Source organism: Misgurnus anguillicaudatus, chromosome 4 (assembly GCF_027580225.2).
Source record: "Misgurnus anguillicaudatus chromosome 4, ASM2758022v2, whole genome shotgun sequence".
Taxonomy (NCBI): domain Eukaryota; kingdom Metazoa; phylum Chordata; class Actinopteri; order Cypriniformes; family Cobitidae; genus Misgurnus; species Misgurnus anguillicaudatus.
In genome coordinates this window covers 6,222,360-6,250,000 of record NC_073340.2, presented here as the reverse complement: position 1 = coordinate 6,250,000, position 27,641 = coordinate 6,222,360, and the positions used below count along the sequence as shown (strand labels likewise).

Below are 27,641 nucleotides of genomic sequence, written 5' to 3'. Positions count from 1 at the left end.
CAGTATTCCTGAGCATTCCTTACAGAATACTTCGCCTACCATCGATCCAGCGGAAGTAACCAATCTAATGGCTGCTTACAAACAACAAAGCACGCTCCTGCAGGGCTACCAGGAACAGCTTACACGGCTTCAAGCCGTCAACGAACACCTCACAGGCTATATCCAAGCATTGCCATCCACCTCTGTGAAACGAATGAGCGTTTCTGAACCTGATAAGTTTGACGGTACAGCGGAACACGTGAGAGGCTTCCTTCGTCAGCTGGATATTTATTTTCAAGATCATGTGAGTGATAAATTATCTGATAATGCGATGTGTTCTAAAGTTTTCTCTTTGTTGTCTGGCAAAGCGGTCGAGTGGGCCTCCGCTGTTTGGGACACCGATCCTCGTATCCGCACATCCTACTCCTATTTTGTACAGCAAATTAAAGAAGTGTTTGAATACCCAGCGGGGGGAAGAAGTGCTTCATCGCAGATCATTAATATGTCCCAGAACCATCGTCCTGTCGCAGAGTATGCCATTGAATTTCGCACGCTTGCAGCACAAAGCGGTTGGAATGATAAATCGCTAAAGGATATTTTTCAGAACAGTCTGGACATTGATCTTCAAGCAGAACTGGCATGTAAAGGTGAGAACCTCTCATTCTCTGAATTTGTGACTTTGTCTGTACACATTGATAACCTGATGAGAAATGTGCCTGCTAGAACGAAACTGAAAACTTCCACTAGGCCTGTATATGCCACCAGTAAAGTGTTCCATACCGCTGTAAATAATGACGACATTGTAGAACCAATGCAGATGGGGTTCGCTCCTTTGACCATGGCAGAACGACAACGACGTCGTGAGCACAATTTATGTTTCTATTGTGGGAAACCTGGACATCGCATCGATAACTGCCCATCCAAGAAACCACGCAACACCAACACGGTAAACCAGTTCTTTAACCTCCCTTCTTGTTATGATATGTGTTCTCAACCAGTAACAATCATCCACGATAATATAACCATGTCATTCACAGCATTAATTGACTCAGGCTCTGCATTAAACTTCATTAATGAAGATGTTGTCAATAAACTTCTCATTCCTGTCATCCCATGCCAACCTCCATTAAGCATTTCTGCCGTCAACAATGTACCCATCGGCAAAGGTATTACTCACCAGACTGTTCCCCTCACTCTTCAAGTTGGCCTTCTTCATCTTGAAACTATTACATTGTATGTGATCTCTTCACCCCGCTATGACATCATATTGGGACACCCCTGGCTAGTCGCACACGATCCTAAGATAAACTGGAGAACAGGAGAGATTCTACAATGGTCATCTCGTTGTATGAAAACCTGCATTAACCATATGAAGCACAAACCCTGTCTGTCTACCAATGTTGAAAGCCCTACGGGTAAGAATGTTTTGATTCCTGATGTCTACTCTGAATATGCAGAAGTGTTTAGCAAAGTCAAGGCAACCGAATTACCACCACATAGACCTTGGGATTGTGCTATTGAACTTCTACCTAATGCTATGCCTCCCAAATGTAAAGTTTATCCCCTGTCTCAACCTGAAACCCGAGCCATGGAGGATTACATCACTGAAGCACTACAAAATGGCTTTATTCGGATCTCCACATCTCCTGCTGCAGCTGGCTTCTTTTTCGTAGAGAAGAAGGATGGTGGCCTAAGAGCTTGCATCGACTATAGAGGTTTGAACAATATCACTGTTAAATTTCCCTACCCTTTACCTCTTGTACCTTCTGCCCTAGAACAACTGAGGGAAGCAAAAATCTATACCAAGCTGGACTTACGTAGTGCCTACAATCTGGTTCGTATCCGTGAAGGTGATGAATGGAAGACTGCATTCCACACCACTAGAGGGCACTATGAATACCTCGTGATGCCGTATGGTCTATCTAACTCTCCCGCCGTCTTCCAGTCATTCATCAATGAAGTGTTCCGGGACCTCCTGAACCAGTATGTTATTGCTTACATTGACGATATCTTGATTTATTCCAATAATATGGAGGACCATGTCTGCCATGTTAAAGAAGTCCTGTCTCGTCTCCTCCAGAACAAGTTATACGTCAAAGCAGAAAAATGTGAGTTTCATGTCATGAAAACTAACTTCCTGGGCTATAATATTAGTTCCCAGGGTGTTGAGATGGACACCACCAAAGTCAAGGCAGTCAACGAATGGCCTCCACCCCGCACTGTTAAGGATTTGCAGCGTTTCCTAGGATTTGCAAACTTCTACCGACGATTCATCCGCAACTACAGTACTGTAGCAGCTCCCCTGACATCTCTACTGAAAGGTAAACCCAAAAAACTCCTGTGGAACTCACAAGCTGAGCAAGCTTTTCAGAGACTTAAAACCTGTTTCACCACCGCCCCGATCCTGAAACATCCTGACCCTGAAAAACAGTTCATCGTAGAGGTCGACGCATCAGATACTGGAGTAGGAGCTGTTCTGTCACAACGTCACGGTCCAGAAAATAAGGTATACCCATGTGCTTACTATTCCAGAAAACTCACCCAGGCAGAGAGAAACTACGATATAGGCAACAAGGAACTTCTTTCGATAAAGGCAGCCCTGGAGGAATGGAGGCATTGGCTTGAGGGTGCGAAGCATCATATTGTCATTCTGACGGATCATAAAAACCTCGAGTACGTGAAGGGAGCTCAGAGATTGAATGCACGTCAGGCAAGATGGTCACTTTTCTTCACCCGTTTCAATTTTTCAATCACCTACAGACCCGGACACAAGAATGGTAAAGCTGATGCTCTGTCCAGATACCACGAACCCACTCCTGTTGACCGTTCACCTGTCCCTATCATACCACCTTCTCTTATCATTGCTCCTATAGCGTGGGATATCATGCAGGAAATCACCCACGAACAATTGAATGACCCTGTTCCGCCTGAATGCCCACCTGAGAGAACTTACGTTCCCCAAACACTGCGGCCCCGAATTATGCAATGGGTACACACCTCACTCAGCTCAGGACACCCAGGTATTACCCGCACCACAGCTTTAGTTCAGACATCCTTCTGGTGGCCCACCCTGAAACATGATGTAGCCCAATTTGTGAAATCCTGTAGAGTGTGTGCTCAATCCAAAACTCCCAAAGATTTACCCTCCGGTCTTCTGAAACCATTACCCATACCTCAACGCCCCTGGTCCCATCTCAGCATTGACTTCATCACTGATCTACCACGTTCTAATAATTATACAGCCATCTTAGTCATTATTGATAGATTTTCTAAATCCTGCCGCCTTATACCCCTCAAAGGCTTACCCACTGCCATGGAAACCGCCGAAGCTATGTTTCACCATGTGTTCAGGAACTATGGAATACCCGAAGACATCGTCTCTGACCGTGGGACCCAGTTCACCTCACAGGTTTGGAAAGCATTTTGTAATAATCTGGACATAAATGTAAGCTTAACATCTGGTTATCATCCCCAGTCTAATGGCCAAGTTGAAAGGTTAAATCAAGAGATTGGACGCTACCTGAGGTCCTATTGTACCCGAGAACAACACCGCTGGTCAGAATTCCTTCCCTGGGCCGAGTATGCACAGAATTCACTGAGACACTCCTCCACCAATCTCACCCCCTTCCAGTGCGTACTCGGCTATCAACCCCCCATGTTCCCTTGGTCAGGAGAGCCTTCGGATGTTCCAGCCGTTGACGACTGGATGAGGAGGAGTGGAGAAGTTTGGGAAAGCGCTCATGTTAGACTCCAGAGGGCGATCCGCAACCAAGAATTCCATGCCAACCGTCACAGACGTCCTCATCCCCCGTACCAGCCTGGTCAGAGGGTCTGGCTCTCCACCCGGGATTTGAAACTCCAGCTCCCGTCTAAGAAACTAAGTCCGAGGTACGTAGGACCTTTCCGAATAATAAGACAAATCAATGATGTTACATATCAGTTAGAGCTGCCTGTTAATTATCGTATTTCTCCCTCTTTTCATGTTTCCCTGCTAAAACCTTACCATGCTGAGTACGACCCCAACGCCGAACCTCCTGAGCCACCTCCCCCTCTCGACGTTGCCGGGGAACCGGCATACGCCGTGAGGGAGTTGTTAGACTCGAGGCGGCGCGGGGGTCGTCTCCAGTATCTGGTCGATTGGGAGGGCTATGGCCCTGAGGAAAGGTCCTGGGTAGCCTCGGACGACTTTCTGGATCCCAACCTCATCGAGGAGTTCCACCGAGCCAGACCTGACCGTCCTGCACCACGCCCTAGAGGATGGCCCCGTAGAGCGGCAGGAGGCGCTCCTAGAGGGGGGGATTCTGTAACGTCCATACAGCCACGCCGCCAGAGGGAGCCCTCGCCGGAGTACTGACGTGGCGCCGCTCTCTGCTTCTCTGGCTGTTTCCTGTTTGTCCCTATTTAAGTTTCAAGCTAGCCTAAGGCTAGCGCGAAGTATTGCCAGTTTACCTGCGTACCGAGCGTTATTCTGATTGTGATTTCTGACTGCCTATCGTTGTGACCATTTGTCTGCCTATCTGTTTATCTGCCTTTTGGATTTGCCCCTTTGCCTAGTTTGCCTGGATTGGACTGTCTATCTGTGTTTTGATCTGCCTGCCTGTATACCTGACTACTCTTCTGCCTCACGTTTTGATTTGTTTGCTTGATTGGTTTGTTTTAAATAAACACCGCAAAATGGATCCCAGTATTCCTGAGCATTCCTTACATTATTATTATTATTATTATTATTATTAGTAGTAGTAGTAGTAGTAGTAATAGTAGTAGCAGTGTTATTGTATTATTATTATTATTATTATTAGTAGTAGTAGTAGTAGTAGTAGTAGTAGTAGTAGTAGTAGTAGTAGTAGTAGTAGTAGTACTAGCAGTAGTAGCATTGTCATTGTATTCTTCTTCTTCTTCTTCTTATTATTATTAGTAGTAGTAGCATTGTTATTGTATTATTATTATTATTATTATTAGTAGTAGTAGTAGTAGTAGTAGTAGTAGTAGCATTGTTATTGTATTATTATTATTATTATTAGTAGTAGGAGTAGTAGTAGTAGTAGTAGTAGCATTGTTATTGTATTATTATTATTATTATTATTATTATTATTAGTAGTAGTAGTAGTAGTAGTAGTAGTAGTAGTAGTAGTAGTAGTAGTAGTAGTAGTAGTAGTAGTAGTAGTAGTAGTAGTAGTAGTAGTAGTAGTAGTAGTAGTAGTAGTAGTAGCATTGTTATTGTATTATTATTATTATTATTATTATTATTAATAATATTGCTCTGAATTAAACAACTAATGCAGCTACACTAATCCAAACCCCTTACCTAAAGAAAACCGTTGGCTTTTTAAAATAAATATGTATATTAATTGTATTTATGTTTAGTTTATGAGTCTTTTCCACTTGAATCTCCCTGTATGTCTTTAGAAGGCGCATGCACATGTCAGATTTAGAGCACTTCTGGGGACAATTTTGTCTTTAAATCATAGTTATGTAAACTCACATACATATATACAATAATTTTCACACACAATGCTTACCCAAACATAACAGTCTATAAAAAGTATAATGTGGGTCTAGGGACTCTCTGGTGGTTCCCGAAATATTTTGCCGTTCAGAAAGCATGTGTTATTTTCTTTATCTTCCAGGCGAAAGATCCAAAGGCCATAATGAGGATTGAAACTCTAAATGCTACTTTCCAGCCAGCTAAAATAGGCAACCCCTGTGGACTACAGATCACATATCTCAGGGACAACAGCACCAGAAATATCTTTGTGTACCATGAAGACAGTAAGGTATCACGGCATTCTGTTTACTAAAAGTAATTTTATTGTTTTGAGAATCAAACCCAACACATGCAGATGCTTCGCCTTACTCTACCAGCGGCACCAAAATTGATACAAGATTATTATGTTCTGGTATAAATGAATCAATAGACTGAAATTCAGAACATGCACTGTACACAAAAAAACTTACTTTAAAAAGTAAGTTACCTGGTTGCCCTTAAATGTTGAGTTAAAGGAACAGTTTGTAAGACATTGATATCAATTAATCATAAAATGGCCCTGATGTGTCACTAGACATCATTTTCATTTCAAATACTTCTATCACTAACAGTGGTCTGGCCAGGATATTGTCATTTAAAAAGTGGAGTTGTAGCCCTCAACTGATGTTTATGTTGTCGTTTTGTGTATTGGCCACCAGCTGTGAGATTGCAGTACCAGTTTTGGCCACAATCCTACATACTGTTCCTTTAAATCAACTTAAAGTTACAATGAAATTTAATTTTTTTGGAATATTGTGGTATTTTTTTGCAAAGTACCTATATGTGAGCTTCATTATTGAATGTTTGACTCACAGTCACTAGCAAACTCGTAAAATACGTACGAATTCTTGTGAGATCAAGCTGGAAGTTTAAAAGTTGCGGAAGAAGTTTACTTATTATGTAAAATCTTTCATTTTTACCAACACCTGCATGACTCAAAACATAGCTGTGAATACTTTTTCAGCCTTTTTTAAAACCATAGAGATGCATGATTGGGGGACAACCCACTCATTTCCAAACATTGGGGGACAATTTTTATCTGAAAAAATAACGTAAAAATGTATTTTGCATAACATGAACCGTTTCAATTTTGGCCTAATGAAAATCAGATCAGCCGAACATCCACATAAGCCTCTTAGACTTTGGCTTTTTAATTTGTTATGTTGGATTGGAGATAAACTTGGCTGGAGTAGCATGTGTGGGTATTTGGGGCATTTCTTCTGTGTAAGCTAAACCAGATGATGTACTGCTTCATCGGTCAATCGGGTAGCTTTACCGCATAGTATGAGCATGTGGGGTTTCTAAAAAACCTCTTCCTCTTTCACCTCACCATTGTGCTTTATTTGTTGTCCTCAGACTTTGTTAACAAATATTTATCATTCTAACCCGAAATATAATCTTACTTTAAAAAGTAGTTTACAGTGAAACTGCAACAAGCGCTTTATCTACTGAAGAATCAACACTTTTTGTTAAAGAGTTATTTTTTCTTTTGTAAGATATGAGATATGATCTGAGATATGAGTTGTGGAAGATGCACGATGTGAAAAAGGTTATAGCATCATAAAGCAGCCTCTACTGGCTACAGCTGTACACTGCAAAATCTTCCTGTAATTTATGTGTGTGTGTGTGTGTGTGTGTGTGTGTGTGTTTTCAGGAAATGGTGGACTGGTTCACTGCAATCCGGGCAGCACGGTTTCATTACCAAAAGGTGGCATTTCCTGGAGCTAATGATGAGGACGTATGTGGACCAAATTTCTGACACATACACATAAAATTGACTTATGAGCATGACAGCATTGCTGTCCTTTAATACAAAAATAATCGAAATATAATCCATGTTTCCATCTTTGAAATAACGGTGTAATGAGGTGTTCACATACGCACTGACCTCTTGACATTGAGTATGTTTTTTTCTGGTCTGTGCATGGTTTTCATTTAGCTGGTACCAAGACTTACACGGAATTTCATGAAAGAGGGTTTCATGGAGAAAACCGGCCCTAGGGTGAGTGTTTTCAAGTAGTTTTGTGTCTCATATGTGCTCTATCAAATTGATATTTAAAAATAATGAATAATTAAATAATGATATATTCATTGTTGGTCCGCTACTGTTTATCTCAGAAATAAAACCTTTAAATGATTAGTCCATTTTCTGAAAAGAAAAATCCAGATAATTTACTCACCACCATGTCATCCAAAATGTTGATGTCTTTCTTTGTTCAGTCAAGAAGAAATTATGTTTTTTGAGGAAAACATTGCAGGATTTTTCTCATTTTAATGGACTTTAATAGAGCCCAACATTTTATACTTAACTCAACACTTAACAGTTTTTTTCAACAGAGTTTCAAAGAACTATAAACAATCCCAAACGAGGCATAAGGGTCTTATCTAGCGAAACGATTGTCATTTTTGACAAGAAAAATAAAAAATATACACTTTTAAAGCACAACTTCTCGTCTAGATCCGGTCCAGCGCGACCTCACGTAAATGCGTAGTGACGTAGAGAGGTTACATATATAAAACGCACATTTGCGGACCATTGTAAACAATAAACTGACACAAAGACATTAATTAGTATCAGTTGACATACAACGACGTAGGAACGGTCCTCTTTCTCAAGCCATGTAAACACTGGGGCGGAGTTTCGCGCTCGTCTTCTGTGACCTCTTGACGTCATGACGTATTGCGTCGGGTCACGCTAGCACATCACGACCAGATCTAGACGAAAAGTTGTGCTTTAAAAGTGTATTTTTTTTTTTTCTTGTCAAAAATGACAATCATTTTGCTAGATAAGACCCTTATGCCTCGTTTGGGATCGTTTATAGTCCTTTGAAACTCCGTTGAAAAAAACTGTTAAGTGTTGAATTAAGTATTAAATGTTGGGTTCTATTAAAGTCCATTAAAATTAGAAAAATCCTGCAATGTTTTCCTCAAAAAACATAATTTCTTCTCGACTGAACAAAGAAAGATATCAACATTTTGGATGACATGGTGGTGAGTAAATTATCTGGATTTTTCTTTTAAGAAAATGGACTAATCCTTTAAGCGTGACACACCTGACCTGCTGACTGTATACCTATCCTGTTGTTTACATTGATTTACATTGCAGTCTTCTCTTTTCTAGCATACAGAGGGCTTTAAGAAGAGGTGGTTTACCATGGATGATAGGAGGTTAATGTATTTTAAAGATCCCTTGGTGAGAAAACAATGCATATATTTTTCTATTGAAATAAATTAGATTTTTTCCCTATATGTCATTGCCAGCCTGATCTTACGAATTTCCGTGGGATAGTCTCAGATTTTTTGCTCATTTTTCCGTGGCATTCTCACGGATTGGTTATTCAACTGTTTTGTCCTATTTTCTTACCATTGTCGCTTTGGTTTATGGTTAGATTTACATAAAATGACATCCTTACCCAAACCCAACTCTAACCCCAACGCCAGGCGGCAATTGTTTAAAGTTTAGAAAATATAAAAGAATAAAGCAGAAAAAATAATATACTAATATTTAAAGTGACATACTAATGCAAACAACAAATCTAACCCTAAACCGAAGCGACAATGGTTTGAAAATAGGAAAAAGCAGTTGAGGAACCAATACGTGAGAATGCCACGGAAAAATGAGCAAAAACTTCTGTGACTATCCCACAGAACTTTGTGAGATCAGGTTGGTGTTGGGTGAGTTACTCCAAAAAAGTAATGCATTTCTAGTTATTAATTACATCTTAAATCATGTAATTACAGTTGTGTTCAAAATTATTCAACCCCAACTGAAATTGATTGTTTTGGCCGGTTTGACATTGATTTTGATCATTCAGTCATCCTGCTTACAATTACATCAAAGAGGCATGTGTAGGTCAGACAAATATAACATATCATTTATAATGAAATAACCACAAATGTCTTTTCTGTGCTCACATCATTATCAGTTTTATTCAACCCCCAAGTGACATTCAATCTTAGTACTTAGTACAACATCCTTTTACAGTTAAAACAGCTTTTAAACGTGAAGCATAGCTTGACACAAGTGTCTTGCAGCGATCTACGGGTATCTTCGCCCATTCATCATGGGCAAAAGCCTCCAGTTCAGTCACATTCTTAGGCTTGCGCACTGCAACTGCTTTCTTTAAGTCCCACCAGAGGTTCTCAATCGGATTTAAGTCTGGTGACTGCGATGGCCACTTCAAAATGTTCCAGCCTTTTTTCTGCAACCATGCTCTAGTGGATTTGGAGGTATGCTTGGGATCATTGTCCTGTTGAAAGGTCCAACGTCTCCCAAGCCTCAGGTTTGTGACGGACTGCAACACATTGTCATCCAATATCTCCTAGTACTGAAGAGAATTCATGGTACCTTGCACACGCTGAAGTTTCCCTGTACCTGCAGAAGCAAAACAGCCCCAAAGCATGATTGACCCCCCACCATGCTTCACAGTAGGCAAGGTGCTCTTTTTTTCATAGGCCTTGTTTTTCCTCCTCTAAACATAGCGTTGATCCATGGGCCCAAACAGTTCTAATTTTGTTTCATCAGTCCACAGAACACTATCCCAAAACTTCTGTGGTTTGTCCACATGACTTTTGGCATACTGCAGTCGACTCTTCTTATTCTTTGGAGACAGCAAGGGGGTGCGCCTGGGAGTTCTGGCATGGAGGCCTTCAGTACGCAGGGTGCGCCGTATTGTCTGAGCAGAAACTTCAGTACCCACATCTGACAAATCTTTTCTCAGTTCCTCAGCAGTCACACGGGGACTTTTTTCCACTCTACGCTTCAGATAGCGCACAGCAGTCGCAGTTAGCATCTTTTTTCTGCCACGACCAGGAAGCGTTTCAACAGTGCCCTTTGCCTTGAATTTGCGAATGATGCTTCTATGGTGTCTCTTGGTATGTTTAACATCTTTTCAATCTTCTTATAGCCATTGCCCTTCCTGTGAAGATGAATCACCTCTTCTCTTGTCTTCCTGGACCATTCTTTTGACTTCACTATGTTTGTAACCACACCAGTAAATGTTTAGAAGGAGTTGAGTATCACAGTCATTTTAAAGCTGCCTAATTGGTGCTTATTAGGCTTTATTGCTGTTCCCTGACATCCATAGGTGTTTTCAATACCTGATTGAAAACACTTCAATGAACCTCTGTTCTTCAGAGTGGTAGTTCTTTAAGGGGTTGAATAATTGTGTCAATGAAGAATTCACAAAAGAAACATTTACTACTATATTACAAAACCAATTGATGTCATTTTAGTTGCATATGGTTCTTTAAGAAGTCATTGTAGGATTTCATTCTGAATACAATTACAAATGTACACTAAATTCCCTAAAACCATTTACAGCATTGGGGGGGTTGAATAATTTTGAACACAACTGTATATTACTTTACAAATTACTCTCTCCAGTCGGAGCCGATGGTGTAATGGGCAGCGCTCCGACATGTGGTGCATCCGCACTTTCAGCTACCTGAGTTCGATTCCTGGCTCGTGGTCATTTGCCGATCCCATACCCCTCTCTCCTCCCTGTACTTTCCTGTCCAGCCTGATCTCACAAAATACGTGAAATAGTCACGCATTATTTTGCTCAGTTTTGCGTGGCATTGTCACGTATTTCCCCCATTATATGTGCCCGTGCCACGACTTTGATTTCTGTGTCATTTTCACTTATTGGTTACTCAACTGTTTTTCCTATTTTCTTACAATTGTCGCTTCGGTTTGGGGTTAGAACAACTTTCTGTTACTTAAAGGAACAGTATGTAGGATTGTGGCTAAAACTGGTACTGCAATCACACAACTGGTGGCCAATACACAAAATGACAACATAAACATCAGTTGAGGGCTGCAACTCCACTTTTTAAATGCCAATATCCTGGCCAGACCACTGTTGTCAGTGATATAAGTATTTGAAATGAAAATGATTTCTTAATGACTAGTGACATATCAGGGCCATTTTATAATAAATTGATATAAATTTCTTACATACTGTTCCTTTAAAATGACATCCCCACGACAATGGTTTAAAAAGCATACGAAAAATAGTATAAACCAATACTTAAAATGACAATCTAACACAAACAGCAAATCTAACCCCAAACCGAAGTGACAATTGTTTAAAAATAGGAAAAACAGTTAAGTAACCAATATGTGAAAATGCCACGTAAAAGAAAGTCGTGGCACGGGCACGTGGAATGGTGGAGGTGCGTGACAATGCCGCACAAAACTGAGCAAAATAATGCGTGACTATTTCACAGAAATTTGTGAGATCAGGTTATTCCTGTCCCCTCCTAACCTCACTGTTAAATAAAGGCAAAAACTGACCAAATATAATATATATAAAAAATTACTCTCTCCAAAAGGTATTTAATTACTATTAAAATGCTATTTAGTAAATAATATTTTAAATGCTATTTAGTAAATAATACAAGGATAGGCTTAAAACGGCTTGAATAAATCACATAAAAGTACATAAATTATCCTGGTCACACTTTTTAAGCTCCAATTCTCATTTTAAACTAACTATTAACTACTTTAGCCTCTCTTAATTACTGATTATTAATACTTTAGTAAAGTAGTTTTGCTGAATCAGGCATTAAAGCAACACTAAAGAGTTTTAGTTTTACCTTAAAATAACGTTTCCAAAAAAGTTTCAGTCGTTCATCCACTCGAAACAGGGTGAACGGCACTTTTACAGTCGCTTTGCAGCCTTCTATCAGCCAAAACCGCACTAAAGAAGTTTCCAGCCGTCGGGTTGCGGTCCTGTAGTTCGAGTGAAAACTACAAAAACTTGCTTTACGGCAGACCTACAATCCAATCAGAGCCAGCTTTGCTGCAGTAGGCTAAATTATTTACGACAGTGTTAATGGACAATTCCGCTTCTAACCTGTAGGGGGAGCAAAGAGCAAAAACTCTTTAGTGTTGCTTTAATATGTGCTTTTTAAGTATTAATAAATAACCAATATCTCAGTAATATTAATGCTAATAACCAACCAGTTAAAAGTGAGAATTGTAAACTACACTAAAGTGTTATCATTATTCCTATTAACTCACCAAATTATTTAAAGTGAGATGCATCCTTAAAAAACATGCATTTTAAACTTTAAATGTTGATGTTAAATCCACTATTGTATTATACACTCACCTAAAGGATTATTAGGAACACCTGTTCAATTTCTCATTAATTCAATTATCTAATCATCCAATCACATGGCAGTTGCTTCAATTCATTTAGGGGTGTGGTCCTGGTCAAGACAATCTCCTGAACTCCAAACTGAATGTCAAAATGGCAAAGAAAGGTGATTTAAGCAATTTTGAGAGTGGCATGGTTGTTGGTGCCAGTTGGGCCGGTCTGAGTATTTCACAATCTGCTCAGTTACTGGAATTTTCACGCACAACCATTTCTAGGGTTTACAAAGAGTGGTGTGAAAAGGGAAAAACATCCAGTATGCGGCAGTCATGTGGGCGAAAATGCCTTGTTGATGCTAGAGGTCAGAGGAGAATGAGCTGATAGAAGAGCAACTTTGACTGAAATAACCACTTGTTACAACCGAGGTATGCAGCAAAGCATTTGTGAAGCCACAACACACACAACCTTGAGGCGGATGGGCTACAAGAGCAGAGGACCCCACCGGGTACCACTCATCTCCACTACAAATAGGAAAAAGAGGCTACAATTTGCACAAGCTCACCAAAATTGGACAGTTGAAGACTGAAAAAATGTTGCCTGGTCTGATGAGTCTCGAATTCTGTTGAGACATTCAGATGGTAGAGTCAGAGATTGGTGTAAACAGAATGAATCACAAAGCTTGAGTCATTTCAAATTGGTTTCTTGAGTTCACTGTACTAAAATGGCCCCCACAGTCACCAGATCTCAATCCAATAGAGCATCTTTGGGATGTGGTGGAACGGGAGCTTCGTGCCCTGGATGTGCATCCCACAAATCTCCATCAACTGCAAGATGTTATCCTATCAACAGGGGCCAACATTTCTAAAGAATGCTTTCACTACCTTATTGAATCAATGCCATGTAGAATTAAACCAGTTCTGAAAGCGAAAGGGGGTCAAACACAGTATTAGAATGCTGTTCCTAATAATCCTTTAGATGGGTGTATATTATTGATCTACAGTCCATACACGGATTTACTTCAATTAAAGCAGAAGTAACTGTAATTAAAATGAATCCATTACTTTGCTTTTTCAAGGAAAATGTAATTAAAGTACAGTAACTACTTACTTAGTAACTAGTTACACCCAACACTGCTTGCAATGCACATGATTAACAGTAGCGTTCTTATAAGCAGCCGTTCTTACTTTTTCAGGATGCATATGCACGTGGAGAGGTGTTCATTGGCAGCAAGGAGAACAGCTATAAAGTCGTACCCGGGCTACCACCCTCCATCCAGGGCTACCATTGGAAGTATGGCATCACCATTGAAACACCAGACAGGAAGTTTCTGTTTGCATGTGAAACAGAAGCAGAGCAAAAGGACTGGATTGCAGCCCTTCAAAGAGTCGTCAATCGACCCATGATGCCGCAGGAATATGCAGGTATATTATTGGACAGGGTTCAGATACGCCCATACATGCAAGTTCAGTTTAAAATGTTATAGCTGCTAAGTAATTTGCTTGTAAGAAAATAGATCTATCTGAGCTGAAATGAAGCTGCAGTATTTCATTTACATTCTTATTTATTTATAATATATATTTCTTTTTTGTCCAGTTGAAGCTCATTTTAAACACAAACCTTGATGTTGGATGTAGACCTGCCTACATGCTACAGGCGAGACTGGACAACGAACAGTTCAGTCCAGTGAATACATGTACAGTATACTGTAGGGGGTGTTTGGGGTGAGCTCTGGACCAAGCAACGTCTCAACACGTACAAAGGAATGGCTTCCTTGCTACTTTGATTTAGTACTAATTCACTGGACACTATGTTAAGGGTGTCAGCAGGGCAATGACACTGAGATTGAGTAATCTTGAATGTCCCTTCGTATGTGTGAAAACCAAAGCAGACATACTAGGTGCCGTCAGCCAAGCTACTGTATAAATATGGCATGTGAATGTTGTTTATCCCTCTTTAACGTAACATTTAATCTGTAAGGGTTGGCAGACAGCTCATGTGAACTATTTTGCAAACTTCTGTTATTTATTGGAAATACTGTATTGTACTGTATATCCAAGCAAATGCTGCTGTGGACTTCTAAGACGCTACGCACTGACTCATGTTGAATAACCCTAATGTTATTTCTGTTCAGATGCAGTTAAAGGGATTTGGGATACACACTTTTGTTTTGTGGCTGGTTGGGTGCTCAGTAAACTACTTGTCATTTGAATGTGTTAGTAGTCATTTGAATCATGTTGGTAACTGATACTGTATGTGTAGCTATGATCCTTCAATACAACCTTAAAGGCGGGGTGCGTAATTTTTGAAAAACACTTATCGGGCCGACTGCTAAAACACACTTGTAGCCAATCAGCAGTAAGGGGAGTGTCTACTAACCGATATTGGATTGCGTATGTGTGGGGCGGGCCTATCAAAAGAAGGTCTATTAGGGTAGGGGTGTGTTTGTTCAGGTGATTTTTAAATATCAATATTGGCTTTCAGAGATCATGCATCCTGCCTTTAAGAGGATAGTTTACCGAAAAATGAACATTCTGTCATCATTTACTCACCCTCAAGTTGTAACAAACCTGTGTGCATTTCTTTGTTTTGCTAAACACATATAAAGATATTTTGATACAGATCTGGGGCACCATTCACTTCAAGGGTATTATTTCTTCCTACTATGGAAGTCTGTGCTGCTGCAGATATGTTTGGTTATAAACATTCTTCAAAATATCTTCCTTTGTATTCAACATAAAGATTTTGAAAAATTTTGATAAACAAAAAGATCTGGGGCACCATTCACTTCAATAGTATTATTTTTTCCTACTATGGAAGTCAGTGGGGCTGCAGATATGCTTGGTTACAAACATATTTTAAACTATCTTCCTTGTATTCAGCATAAAGATAATTGAAAAGTGTTGATAACCAAAAAGATCTGGGGCACCATTCACTTTAATAGTTTTTTTTCTCCTACTATGGAAGTCAGTGCTGCTGCAGATGTGCTTGGTTACAAACATTCTTCAAAATATCTTCCTTTTTATTGAGCATAAAGATTTTGAAAAGTGTTAATAACAAAACAGATCTGGGGCACCATTCACTTCAATAGTATTATTTTTTCCTATTATGGAAGCCATTGGGGATGCAAATATGCTTTTACAAACATTCTTCAAAATATCTTCCTTTGTATTGAGCATAAAGATAATTCAAAAGTGTTAATAACCAATCAGATCTGGGGCACCATTCACTTCAATGGTATTATTTTCTCCTACTATGAAAGTCAATTGTGCCATAGATCTGCTTGGTAACAAACATTCTTCAAAATATCTTCCTTTGTATTTAACATAAAGATTTTGAAAAGTGTTGATAACCAAAAAGATCTGGGGCACCATTCACTTCAATAGTATTATTTTTTCCTACTATAAAAGTCAATTGTGCCATAGATCTGCTTGGTAACAAACATTCTTCAAAATATCTTCCTTTGAATTCAGCGTAAAGATAATTGAAGGGTGTTGATACCCAAACAGATCTGGGGCACCATTTACTTCAATAGTATTATTTTTTCCTACTATGGAAGTCAGTGCTGCTGCAGATATGTTTGGTTATAAACATTCTTTAAAATATCTTCCTTTGTATTCAACATAAAGATTTTGAAAAGTGTTAATAACCAAACAGATCTGGGGCACCATTCACTTCAATAGTATTATTTTCTCCTACTATAGAAATGCCACAGATCTGCTTGCTTACAAACACCTTCCTTTGTATTTAACATAACAAATAAATGTATACAAATATAACAACATGAGGGTGAGTAAATGATGACAGAATTTTAATTTATCAGAGTGATGACTTGAAATTTCATAGCAACATACAGTAATAGTTTCTACTTTTAGTGTCTGTAATGGGCGACCAACAGCTTTTATTTTAACAGTTATCATCCACACACTGTATATCCATTATGAAGGTACTGTAGTTCTGTTGTTGATTTATTCTTCTCCACTAGGTGGCGGTACATCACATTTTAGGATGCATGTATCCATTCCTATCTTTCTATGCAGAATGGTGTTGTTATTAGTGATAGATTGAAATATTGGCCAATATTTGGCCATTTTGAGATTATTATGGTCAATAACCACACCCATCTGGCTTATTAAGAAAAGTGGTAGTTCCTCTTGTGTCTGGTAAAAAATACCCAATCTACATCTGCTAATAGATAACATTCATTATTTTATTGAAGATACGGCATTATTTAATGTATCAGCAATTCAATCAGCCATCGGGCACTATAGGCTCTATAGATATCTGTACATAGATCAGCCCATACATCTTCAACCTGTTTAAAGAATGCATACGAAGATTCTTCAGACTTTATAATCATCCTTAACATTTGAATGACAAGCTCCATTACCATTAATGTGATACTGACTTTATCTCCACGTGTTGTCTCTTCAGGTCTCCATGTTTAGTGATGTTCTGTTGAAAGCGTTTATGAGTTTTGTTTTGTTTAGGATAAATTTTCACTTGGAAAAATGTCCATGTTTTGTTTATTTTTTGACGTGTACTATATCATAGCATGCATATATGTGAAACGGTACAAAGGACTATATGGTATTTCATCATGCACCCACTATGTTTTTTTACTTTGACCTTTTTATTGACCAGTTTCTCATTTGGTGCACTAAAGTCGCCTGGCAGCACTATGGCAGTGCAAATGTTAAAAATGAATATATAATAAAACTAATTTAATTTAATGGCACTATTTTCATGTTTATATAAGAGTAAGATTATGTAAATGTACCTAAAGGATGTTTCTTTGTGGTTTTGCTTGAGGTTATGAGCGAAACATTGGTTTGTGTGTGTATAAGTTGGAGATGTTGTCAGACGCTGTTGCCTGCCTTGATACATTTCACTGCCTTCCATCCCCATCAGCGTGGCTCCACTGCCCTGTGGAATTGTGGGTAAGTCAATGTTGGTTCTGTCTGGCTGCTTGTTGTCATTGGCGGCTGTGGTGTGCAAGCAGACTTGGGAGACACTAACTTACACAGACACAGCAGGAGGCTGTTTTCAACCCAGCAGGAAATCATTAAATTAGGGTGGAGTCGAAAGTGCTGGCCATCCTATTTACTTCGTAGGGTTGTCCAAGAAGGTAAAGACTCGGACAACCATCATACCAACTGCCCATCATGATGCCAAACGTATGAAATTACACAGGGAATCGCAATAGACGAGATGTTTTTTGAAGATATTGTGAATGTTTTTTTTTTGTTTTTTTTGGAAAAGCAGTATTGTTGTTTTTTAATGCAATATTTCATTTGGCTTCAAAGAGAGCATGATGTTTGTCCTTTTCATCCACTGTAAAATCCAGCTACTGACTTTGTGGTAAAAATGCACTCACAGAAATAATTATATTGTTATAATATATAAGTAACACTTTACAATAAGGTTTTATTTGTAAATGCATTAGCTAACATGAACTAAACATTTCAGCATGTTTATCCGTTATTTGGCAATACAGTTGTTGTTAGTTCATTGTGCAATAACACATTACTAAATGTATTAGTATATGCTGAGATTATTATTAAGTAATATCAGTGTCGGGTAAGTTACTCAAAAAAAGTAATTAATTACTAGTTACTAATTACATCTTCAATCATGTAATTCGATTACTTTACAAATTACTCTCCCTAAAAAGTATTTAATGACTTATTACTAATTACTAATTACTTTCTAAATCCTATTTACATGATATAAAGATAGGCTTGAAATGGCTCAAAGAAACAATTTATAAAAGTACATCAATTGTTCTGGTCCCACTTTAGGGTCCGATTCTCTCTATTAACTAACTATTAACTACTTTTGCCTTAATATACTCCAACTACTGCTTATTAATACTAAATTAGTTGTCTATTTTAAGTATTGGTAGAAATGGGGAGAGTTAAAAATGTAGAATAAGGTTTTGCAGAATCAGGCATTAGTATGTGCTTAATAAAAATTAAGTATTAATTAACAGTCAACATTATTAATGCTAACAATCAACCAGTTAATAGTGATAATTGTAAATTAAAACCATGTTAAATCCACTTTTTATTATAATATACATAATTGTTCTACAATTTATATAGTTACATCAGAAGTAACTTTAATTAGATTACAAGAAAAATTAATCCCTTACTTTACTTTTTCAAGGGAAAAGTAATTAAATTGCAGTAACTAATTACTTAGTAACTTGTTACACCCAACACTGAGTAATATTGATCAATGCAGTAGAATTGTTTATGTTAACTAATGCATTAACTGATACAACCTTATTGTAAAATGTTAACTATATATAATAATATTATGTTTTTAAATGAGTGCATGTTTGGGACATTTACAAAAAAAGTGTGTAACCATAATGGAAAAATCCTTTTGTATTACAATATAAGAAAATCCAATTGCCTTTAGTCAAAATCTCAAAACTTTTTAACACTGGTGGTAGCACTTAATAACAAGACATAATGAAAATTTTAGACCACAAGCCCAGTTTCATGTGTTATCCATTGAACTTTGACCTGCTGTAACCATTTTCAGTTTTTCCTCTTTAATGATTTTACATTCTTCTACATTATGTGGGGGTCTTTTCGAAGGAAGCATTGTTTGCTTTTTATTGTGTATTGGCTTACGGTCTGGAGAAGATTGCAATCATCATGTTCCTCATATGTCAAAAAAAATCTATGGAAACTTTTAGAAATAAGTATCTTAAAATCTGAGCACAATAAGAAATGAACATACTGTAATACAACATACATCTTAAAGTGCTTACTACCTTCAAACCTCAAGTTTTATAGCTTGGTCATGTCAACAGGTGTAGTGATGTATTCGAAATACTCAACTTTCAATGTCATCCATTTAAAAAAAATTAAAATAAGTCCTAGTCCACCCACACCCATCTGCTTTGGCATCACTGGATCATTTCCACAGAATAAAGACTTATTCTGCAATCCTGCACTCAATTGATGCATTTTCGGCTGATTTTGTTGCTGTTTACCCAAATAGCAGTGGGTAATGTCTGTTCCTGTGTTCTTCAGTGGTAATGATTTTCTGCTTTCTATTTGTTTTGTGTCACTATCCCCCTCTCCCTCAATTAAAGCCTCTTTTATATTTAAAACAAAGGGCCCTTTGAGACGGTTTCATTAGGAATCAGCTCTGTTTTCTGCTCACCCTCGCTCGCTTTCTGTTATAATCTAAAGCTCTCTTTAAAAATACAGATTTTATATTGATCGAACTTAATATTGTCCATTTTGCAATTGATCACTGATCGTGTCAGTTGTACCAAAAGTTGGTTGCCAATTTTATTCGGCATTGTCAGAAGAAAAATGGTCAAAATATGTAGCCCAGCTGTCACTGAAGTTGTAGTCTTTCAAAAAAGTACAGCTTTGAATGTAAAGAGGCCATAGTACCTATTAGTATCTTAATGTGTATATATATATAATATTTTTACCATGTTTTCTAACAGTGGGAAAATGAACTTTTACACTGCAATTGTTGCAATTACATTTTTAAGTTTAATCAACTTGAATTTTCAATTAATTTCAACTTTCTTAACTAATGAGGAGTTCATAAATTATAAAATTAAAGGTGAATTAGCTTATGTTATTTCTACTTTTTAATAATTCCTAGTAAGTCCTCACTACAAACAAGCTGTTTGCCAGTAACTTACTGTAGATTAAAATTGATGTTACTTTACAGAATAACGGCATCATGCAAAGCATTCTGGGAACCAAAATCTGGCAACAGTTAAACATTAACATTAAGTCTTTGTCTTTACAGAATAAAACTGTAAAATAACAGGGTCATTCTACAGAAACGTTCACTTTTTGTATGTCAAGATGTCTTAAAATTTATTTCTTTTTCTAACATTTAAACTTAGACCACATTATTAGATTACTCTTTGACTTTATGAGTACACATAAATGACAGCTTAATGATTTTTTATTTTTTGTGTGCATGTACTTAAAGACGGCATACATCATATTTTTTGTCAGTTAGTACCTTACTTCTTTAGCAATATTAAAGATGTTTATGAAATATTATTTTTAATTTTTATTATTAAGTGTAGCAGAATTCAATGAATTTAAAATTGTCATCATGTCACATGTGAAAGATTTTATTTAATGTGAAAGAAAAAAACACAGTAACACCAGTGACACAACAAATCACCATTCACTGGTGTTACTGATCTTAACTGGTGTTACCCATAAGGAAGGTAACACTTTTTTTATTTTACTTTATTCATTTTACAAAATTGCTGCTGCAATGTATCAAACCACATGTTGTCAATCATTGTATACTCACTAAATTAAGTAGTTTAATCATTTGTATTCAATTTTTTTTGCAATTTCCAAACAATAAAGGAGGTCATACAAGTGACTTAAACTAAAAGCTTCATATGAAATCATGAGATAAATGAGAATATTTCTGATAACTGAAAAGAGACAGTGGACTTACCATGGACTTCTCTTCATAGATCTCCAGGAAATTGAAAGAAGGATGTCAAGTGATGTCATCAGTGTAATTTTTAAGTAAAAAAAGAGCTTTTTTGTTAAACGGTAACACCAGTGACACAACTCCAGGGGACCACTACTTTCATTATATATTTTATCATATTTATTTAGCATTTTGTTTTTTAATGTAATTTACATCATATATTTGATAGTTACAGATTATTGTATTTTAAATGGAAGAAAACACTGTTTTTGATCTCAAAATAAAGTATTTTCCGTCTGTACATGACTGTGGGGACGAGTACGTCTGTGGTGCTTGGAATTTTAACTAATTAATAAAAATCAAATATTGCTACATTGGTGGCTCAAGAAGGTGTAATTGTTCAAATAACATATTGTGTCATTTTAAAATATAAAAAATTTTAACCCTAAAGTGATTTTCAAGTGTAATGTTTCTGTAAAGGCTAGGGACAGAAAAATGACATTTCTGTAGAATGAATCAACACAGCCTCATGCAAAGCATTCTGCAAGCCAGAAATCCTCATCAACCTTTTTCAGTTTTTTTCTTCAGATTTTGGTTCCCAGAATGCTTTGCATGAGGCTGTTATTTTAGTTTTATTCTGTAAAGATCAAGACTTGTTAATGTCAGTAATACTGTCATTTCTACAGAGACATTTTACAGTGAAGTCAAGAAAGTTAATTTCAAGTTGATTAAACTTTAAAGTTTAAGTGCAACATTTAAGGAATTTTTACAGTGTACAGTTTAATAGCATACTAGTGAGAAGTAATGAGAAAACTGTGATTTCTTTCTACGGCATAGAACTTATGCACGACTATAAAACGACTTACGCACGGGCCGCTTCGCTTCGTGACCCCTTTGATGGTATATAAAATCATCGTAACTTACAAGTTCACTGCAAAAAAAATAAAAAATCAGCATGAAGGTAAAACAACTTGGTTTTGCAAGTCAATTCAACATACTATTTTAAGTTTTGACCTGTGATGTTGACATAAAAAAGTTGAAATTATTTAAGTTAAAGGTGCAGTGTGTAACTTTTAGGAGGATCTCTTGATAGACATGCAATATAATATACATAACTATAATATCAATGGTGTATAAAGATCTTTTATAATGAACCGTTATGTTTTTATTACCTTAGAATGAGACGTTTTATCTACATACACAGAGGGTTCCCTTACATGGAAGTCACCATTTTGTGCCGTCATGTTTCTACAGAAGCCCTTTAGCAGACAAACCTTTTTTACTAAGTTGTCTCCGACTATGACATGTTTGTCCTGTGGTGGTTACCGTAGCTTCTCTATGTTTTTCAAAAGCGAGGAGTGAGCCGTGGACTGAGATGTTGGTTGCAATTTGCAACCTCACCACTAGATGCCACTAGAATTTACACACTGCACCTTTAAAGTAACATAAAATTATGGTGATTAAATAAAAATGCTGCATTTTTTTACAGTGCGTGATTCCTGGCTTCATAGCAACATGTTCAGACACAGTTTTTTATAAACAGTTACATTTATTGATGATAATAATAATCCGACATGAAATATAATTCATTATTTACCAAAAAATGCTCTTGGCAAGCAACGTGGCACCTTTGCGCATTAATACAGAACGTGAGGTCACAATTGTGTATTTTACAATGACTTCAAACTTACTTTATCAAATTCTAATTTCAACCTATATCTATATAAATCTGAAGCATTCTGTAAAAGCAAATACCAGAAAAGTCTATTAAACATTTATCCAGTAAAACACTGCCCAAAATCAATGTGTCACACCCCTCTCAGTGAGCTGCCAACAAAGGCATTTTGGGTATATCCTACTGTACAGTATATACATTCAAATGCCACACAGTCCCAGAAATCTTAATGTGACACATCAAGTGTTTACAAAACAAACATTAGGGCCGCGTTAAAGTCGTATAAACTGGCTGTTCCCAGCTTGCCCCTGGACTATGGGATGGACTGGACAAAGTGTTCAACACAGGGGTCACGTATGACCTTCTAGAGGAATGGAAATATGGATACTGATAGATACTGGAAGGGTACCCTGAAAACGTAGTATAGTAAGTGGAGTTGTGTAGGTCAGAACAGTCAGTCAGGGAGCTGGAGACGGAGGATGATCCCAGTTCAGATTGGATCGGTGACCCGTGTGACTCTCCATAATGAGAGGGGCTTAATTGTTCTGTTTTAATGAGCGGCCTTTGTTGGCTTGACTCATTTGTGCCATTATGCAAGGATGTGGATGGCGATCCAGAGTCTTTGTTCCACGTCGAACCACCGCTGTGGGCATGATGATGATGGTACGTACTGAAGCAGCCAGGACTGGAGTGCTGCCCACCGCTGTTTTCAATGTTAACCGCTCCGTGGCCGTTTAACGGCAGGTACTGATCGAACTCACGTACATCAAAGGGTCCCATGCTGCAAATGACATCGCTGCTGAGCTCTGATATATCCACGTTGCTGAAGTCAATGTTCTGTCTCACGTTTTCTGATGCACGCCTTGACTCTAGTTTCGTTCCTTGATGCTGATCAGCCTTAGGGGTGGTGGGAGGCGTAGGAGGGCCATGCGATTGCACTATGTGGGAGATATAAAGTATGCACATTTTTGAGTTAAAATAATACAACGTTAACATAAATAATTGTTGATACAACTTGTCACGCGTATCACAATACTGTGGCATAAAGTAGCTAGAGTTAAAGTAAAGAATATATGATTGAGTGCACAATTAAAGTGTTTATATTATTTAAACTACAAAATATACAGTCACCTAACACAGTTAACTACAAGCTAAAAACAATGTGATGTTCTTGAAAGCATGTTTAGTGATTAAGTCACTTAAAGTGGTCATATTATGTTATTTTTAAAAAAATATGTTAAATAAGTATTTGATGTCACCAGAGTATGTATGTGAAGTTTTACCTAAAAATACCTTACAGATCATTTATTATAGCATGTTAAAATTGCCACTTTGTATGTGCGAGCAAAAATGTGGCGTTTTGGGTCCTTTAAAATGCAAATGAGCTGATGAAATGCAAACACTGCATGCAATGATGGTGGTTTGTTGAAACTAAAACTCAATTGAGCTGTCAATTATTTTTTCTTTCTCTCTCTTTCTGCACTAAATGGCAGTGCTGTGGTTGGATAGTGCAGATTAAGGGGCGGTATTAAAGTAAATGGACTTGCTACCTACGTCACATAACAGGCAAAATCGAAACTACCTAATTTTTCACATGCTTGCAGAGAATGGTTTACCAAAACTAAGTTACTGGGTTGATTTTTTTACACTTTCTAGGTTGATAGAAGCACTGGTGACCCAATTATATCAATTAAACATGGAAAAAGTGAGATTTTCATGCTATGAGCCCTTTAAAGGGACAGTTCACCCAAAATTTTAATTCTGTCATCATTACTCACCCTCAAGTTGTTCTAAACAAAATCTTTGTTCTCCTGCACACAGAGGAAAATATTTTAAGAATGTTTGTAACAAAGCAGAACTGGGGCACCACTGACTTCTAAAGCAGGAAAAGTAATACTATGGAAGTGAATGGTGCCCCAGATCTGCTTTGTTACAAACATGGTTCATCAGAACAAAGAAAGATATGCAGGTTTGGAACAACTTGAGGGTGAGTAAATTATGACAATTTTTATTTTAGGTGAGATATCCCTTTAACTTTGTTTTGTATTAAAGGTGCAGTGTGTAATTTTTAGAAGGATCTCTTGACAGAAATGCAAAATAATATATAAAAGACCTTTCATAATGAACCGTTATGTGTTTATTACTTTAGAATGAGACGTTTTTATCTACATACACAGAGGGTCCCCTTACATGAAAGTCACCATTTTGTGCCGCCATGTTTCTACAGATGCCTTTAACGGACAAATTGTGGCACAAAGTTGTCTCAGACAATGATGTGATTGTCCGGTGGCACGCCGGTGGCGTGTTTCAAAAGCGAGGGGTGAGCAGTGGACTGAGCCGTTGGTTGCAATTCGCAACCTCACCATGCTAAAATTTACACACTGCACCTTTAACTGTAAAGCAATATGTTTTACATAAATCTCTATAAATGTGACTTGATAATTACAATTCTATTTTAAATCTGTTCTAAAGAAAAATGTGTGTGAAACTCACTACCACAATGTAAACGTGGTTGCTTCTGGGTAGATGCTTAGTAACTGATTGGGAATCTGCAATATTCTGGTCCCTGTACTTAGATACACTTCATATGTCGTATGCACATCTAAATTATTTTACATTTGTTTTATGTCTACAGATGAAGATAAGTAAAATAATGACAAATTAGTTTTATTATACTTCTATGCATTTGATGATGTAGTTCAAGAGCATTTTCCATTAATTGGTATACAAGTCCCCAACATGGACCAGTTGAAGGTGCATGCTTCTTATACCTGGTTCTGCCTTGTATATATGATCCGAGGGATGATGATTCTTCTCGTCTGACTCACTTTGATCCGGCTTCATGCTCTTTCGCCTTCGTGGCTGGTATTTATAATCCGGATAGTCTTTCTTGTGCTGGACCCGCAGTCTTTCTGCCTCTTCTATAAACGGTCTCTTTTCGTTTTCAGAGAGCAGCCTGGACATTTACAAAGTATGTCGTTTTCATTATCCAAATAAAATGTTGTGAAAAAAATAAAAATATTTGATTTTAAAAATAATAGCCAAAACAAGTTTTGTTTGGTGAGATTACTGCACATTACAATTTACAACCTTTACAACCACCTAGTAAAAGTGCAGTAACCATGGCAGATTTGCAGACTAATTATCATTTACCAACTACAAATATCACAGTTAGACTGTGTTTCATGTAGTAAGCATGCATGGTAAATTGTACTACAAATAAATAAAAAAACAGTTCTTGCAGTTTTTTTTACAAGGGATTGTTCATACACGCAAATACACTTATAGCATCACAGTAAATACTTTTACCAAAACATCATTTCAAAATTTATTTTAATATTTATTTTAAAAATACCCACTTACCTCCACAACTTGCCCAAGGTCTTGCTGAGCTCTGCGTTATGAAGATGGGGATACTGGTCTGCCAGTTTTCTGCGCGCAGCCTGCGCCCACACCATAAAAGCGTTCATGGGTCTCTTTACATGAGGCTTATCTTTCAAAGACCTGTTACCCTGCATAGGCATCGGAAGCAGGGACCAGTCATAGCCTTTGAGGACCTGCGACACAGCATCTCTAATGCACGGAGGGAAGCGGCCGTCCTCTTCAATGTTCGGCTTATTACTGGTGCCCAGTTGCGAATGGGATTCTTGGTCGTCAGACATTGATGGAGACGACGCGCAATCAGAGTCTACATCGCCAAGAAAAGCTGAGCTTTCTGTCCCAGTAGAAGTTTTATCCGGTTCCTTAGACATCTTCGTGGATTAAAGTTTGGTAGGAAAAACAAAAATGTAACGGTGGGCTATTAATCGCGTGTTTTACGCGCAAGGCGCTTTGGATGCTGAGAAGATTGTAACACTGATATATTCCATAAAAAACCTAGTCCTTGTTTCTCGTATCGTGGGCTTACAAATTGCACGGTCAACACTAGCCTATAAAATGGCAACATGTCACAACTGGCTGGTATGTGAGAAGTTTTTGAGAGCTTTTCTAGTCTCGCACTCCTCCTTCTGCCATCTCATTGGTGGAAAAGCTTTTGGTGGAGAAGCACAAAAACTTCTCCAGTTGGCATGTCTGGTACATCAGCAACTTTTTCAGTTAATTGAACATAATTCACTAACAAATTAGATCATAATGCCACTGCTCATGGGTTTTCCTGAATAATTTCCGTTATGAAAAAATCTTGTAACTTTAACCTCACTCGAACAAAGCACATTTAAATAGGTAAATATTTTTTGGTTTAGGTTTTTGAAAACTGTTCGAATGTTTACGTTTGTTCTTATTCGTCGAAGAAAGGGATGAAACTTTAAACTCCTAAAGTGAACACTATATAACTTATAGGCCTATATAATATAACATATGATACATAAGCAAGATAAAATAGTTACCTCTCATCCCACATGCAGCAGTTATACGTTTATTAATTAATAAAATATTCATATTATTTTTTACTTGATCGTTTGATTATGCCTGTGCGTTGTGTTGGCAGAAGCGCACTGTTCTCTGATTGGTCAGCAGGCTGCGCGTGACCTCCTGCGCAAGCGCTCTGAACAATATGGCGGCTTCCAGCGAGAGCACAGAAAATAGTGAAAGTTTCCTAAGGAAACGGCGTACCAGTCCGCTTATTTCAGACAGTCATTCAAACGAAGACAAAAGTGAGACAGTGCAAGACGAGGACTTGAGCAAATATGATAAAAAAGAAGGCGTGTCGTTACAAACAGGGACTTATTGGCTCACGCGCATTGTACTGCTGCGAGCCATTGCTTTTATCTACTGTAAGTCTGACAGTTGACGGGTGTGCAGGATGCTGTTGCTAGGCGATCAGATAGTTAAAGTTAACCCTTAGGAAACTTAACAATGGTTTCATTATAGTAAAAGTAAAGTACGTGAGCATGTTTTTGGCGGATTCACTTATTGC

General features: G+C 37.7%; 3 protein-coding genes across 4 annotated transcripts in view; 2 read left to right on the top strand and 1 right to left on the bottom strand.

Annotated features, from left to right (window-relative positions):
- The window catches only part of LOC129420486 (arf-GAP with dual PH domain-containing protein 1), a 46,878-nt gene extending 29,542 nt beyond the window's left edge, over positions 1-17,336 (top strand). For both annotated transcript variants that reach the window (XM_055175436.2, XM_055175437.2), the window contains exons 6-11: positions 5,607-5,753; positions 7,158-7,241; positions 7,443-7,505; positions 8,625-8,696; positions 13,799-14,027; positions 14,200-17,336. In XM_055175436.2, coding sequence (XP_055031411.1) covers positions 5,607-5,753; positions 7,158-7,241; positions 7,443-7,505; positions 8,625-8,696; positions 13,799-14,027; positions 14,200-14,228 — 624 coding nt within the window. In that variant the 3' untranslated portion in view covers positions 14,229-17,336. The remainder of the gene's footprint in view (positions 1-5,606; positions 5,754-7,157; positions 7,242-7,442; positions 7,506-8,624; positions 8,697-13,798; positions 14,028-14,199) is intronic.
- A 5,250-nt stretch (positions 17,337-22,586) lies between these two features.
- sox8a (SRY-box transcription factor 8a) lies at positions 22,587-26,925 on the bottom strand. The gene is made up of 3 exons (XM_055175838.2): positions 26,090-26,925; positions 25,498-25,682; positions 22,587-23,664 (listed from the first exon to the last, which is right to left on the bottom strand). Exons 1-3 carry the CDS (start codon positions 26,476-26,478, stop codon positions 22,988-22,990), a joined length of 1,251 nt encoding a protein of 416 aa, XP_055031813.2. The 5' UTR covers positions 26,479-26,925; the 3' UTR covers positions 22,587-22,987.
- A 310-nt stretch (positions 26,926-27,235) lies between these two features.
- lmf1 (lipase maturation factor 1) overlaps positions 27,236-27,641 on the top strand; it is a 55,551-nt gene continuing 55,145 nt past the window's right edge. The window contains exon 1 of the mRNA XM_055175836.2: positions 27,236-27,498. Coding sequence (XP_055031811.2) covers positions 27,279-27,498 — 220 coding nt within the window. The 5' untranslated portion in view covers positions 27,236-27,278. The remainder of the gene's footprint in view (positions 27,499-27,641) is intronic.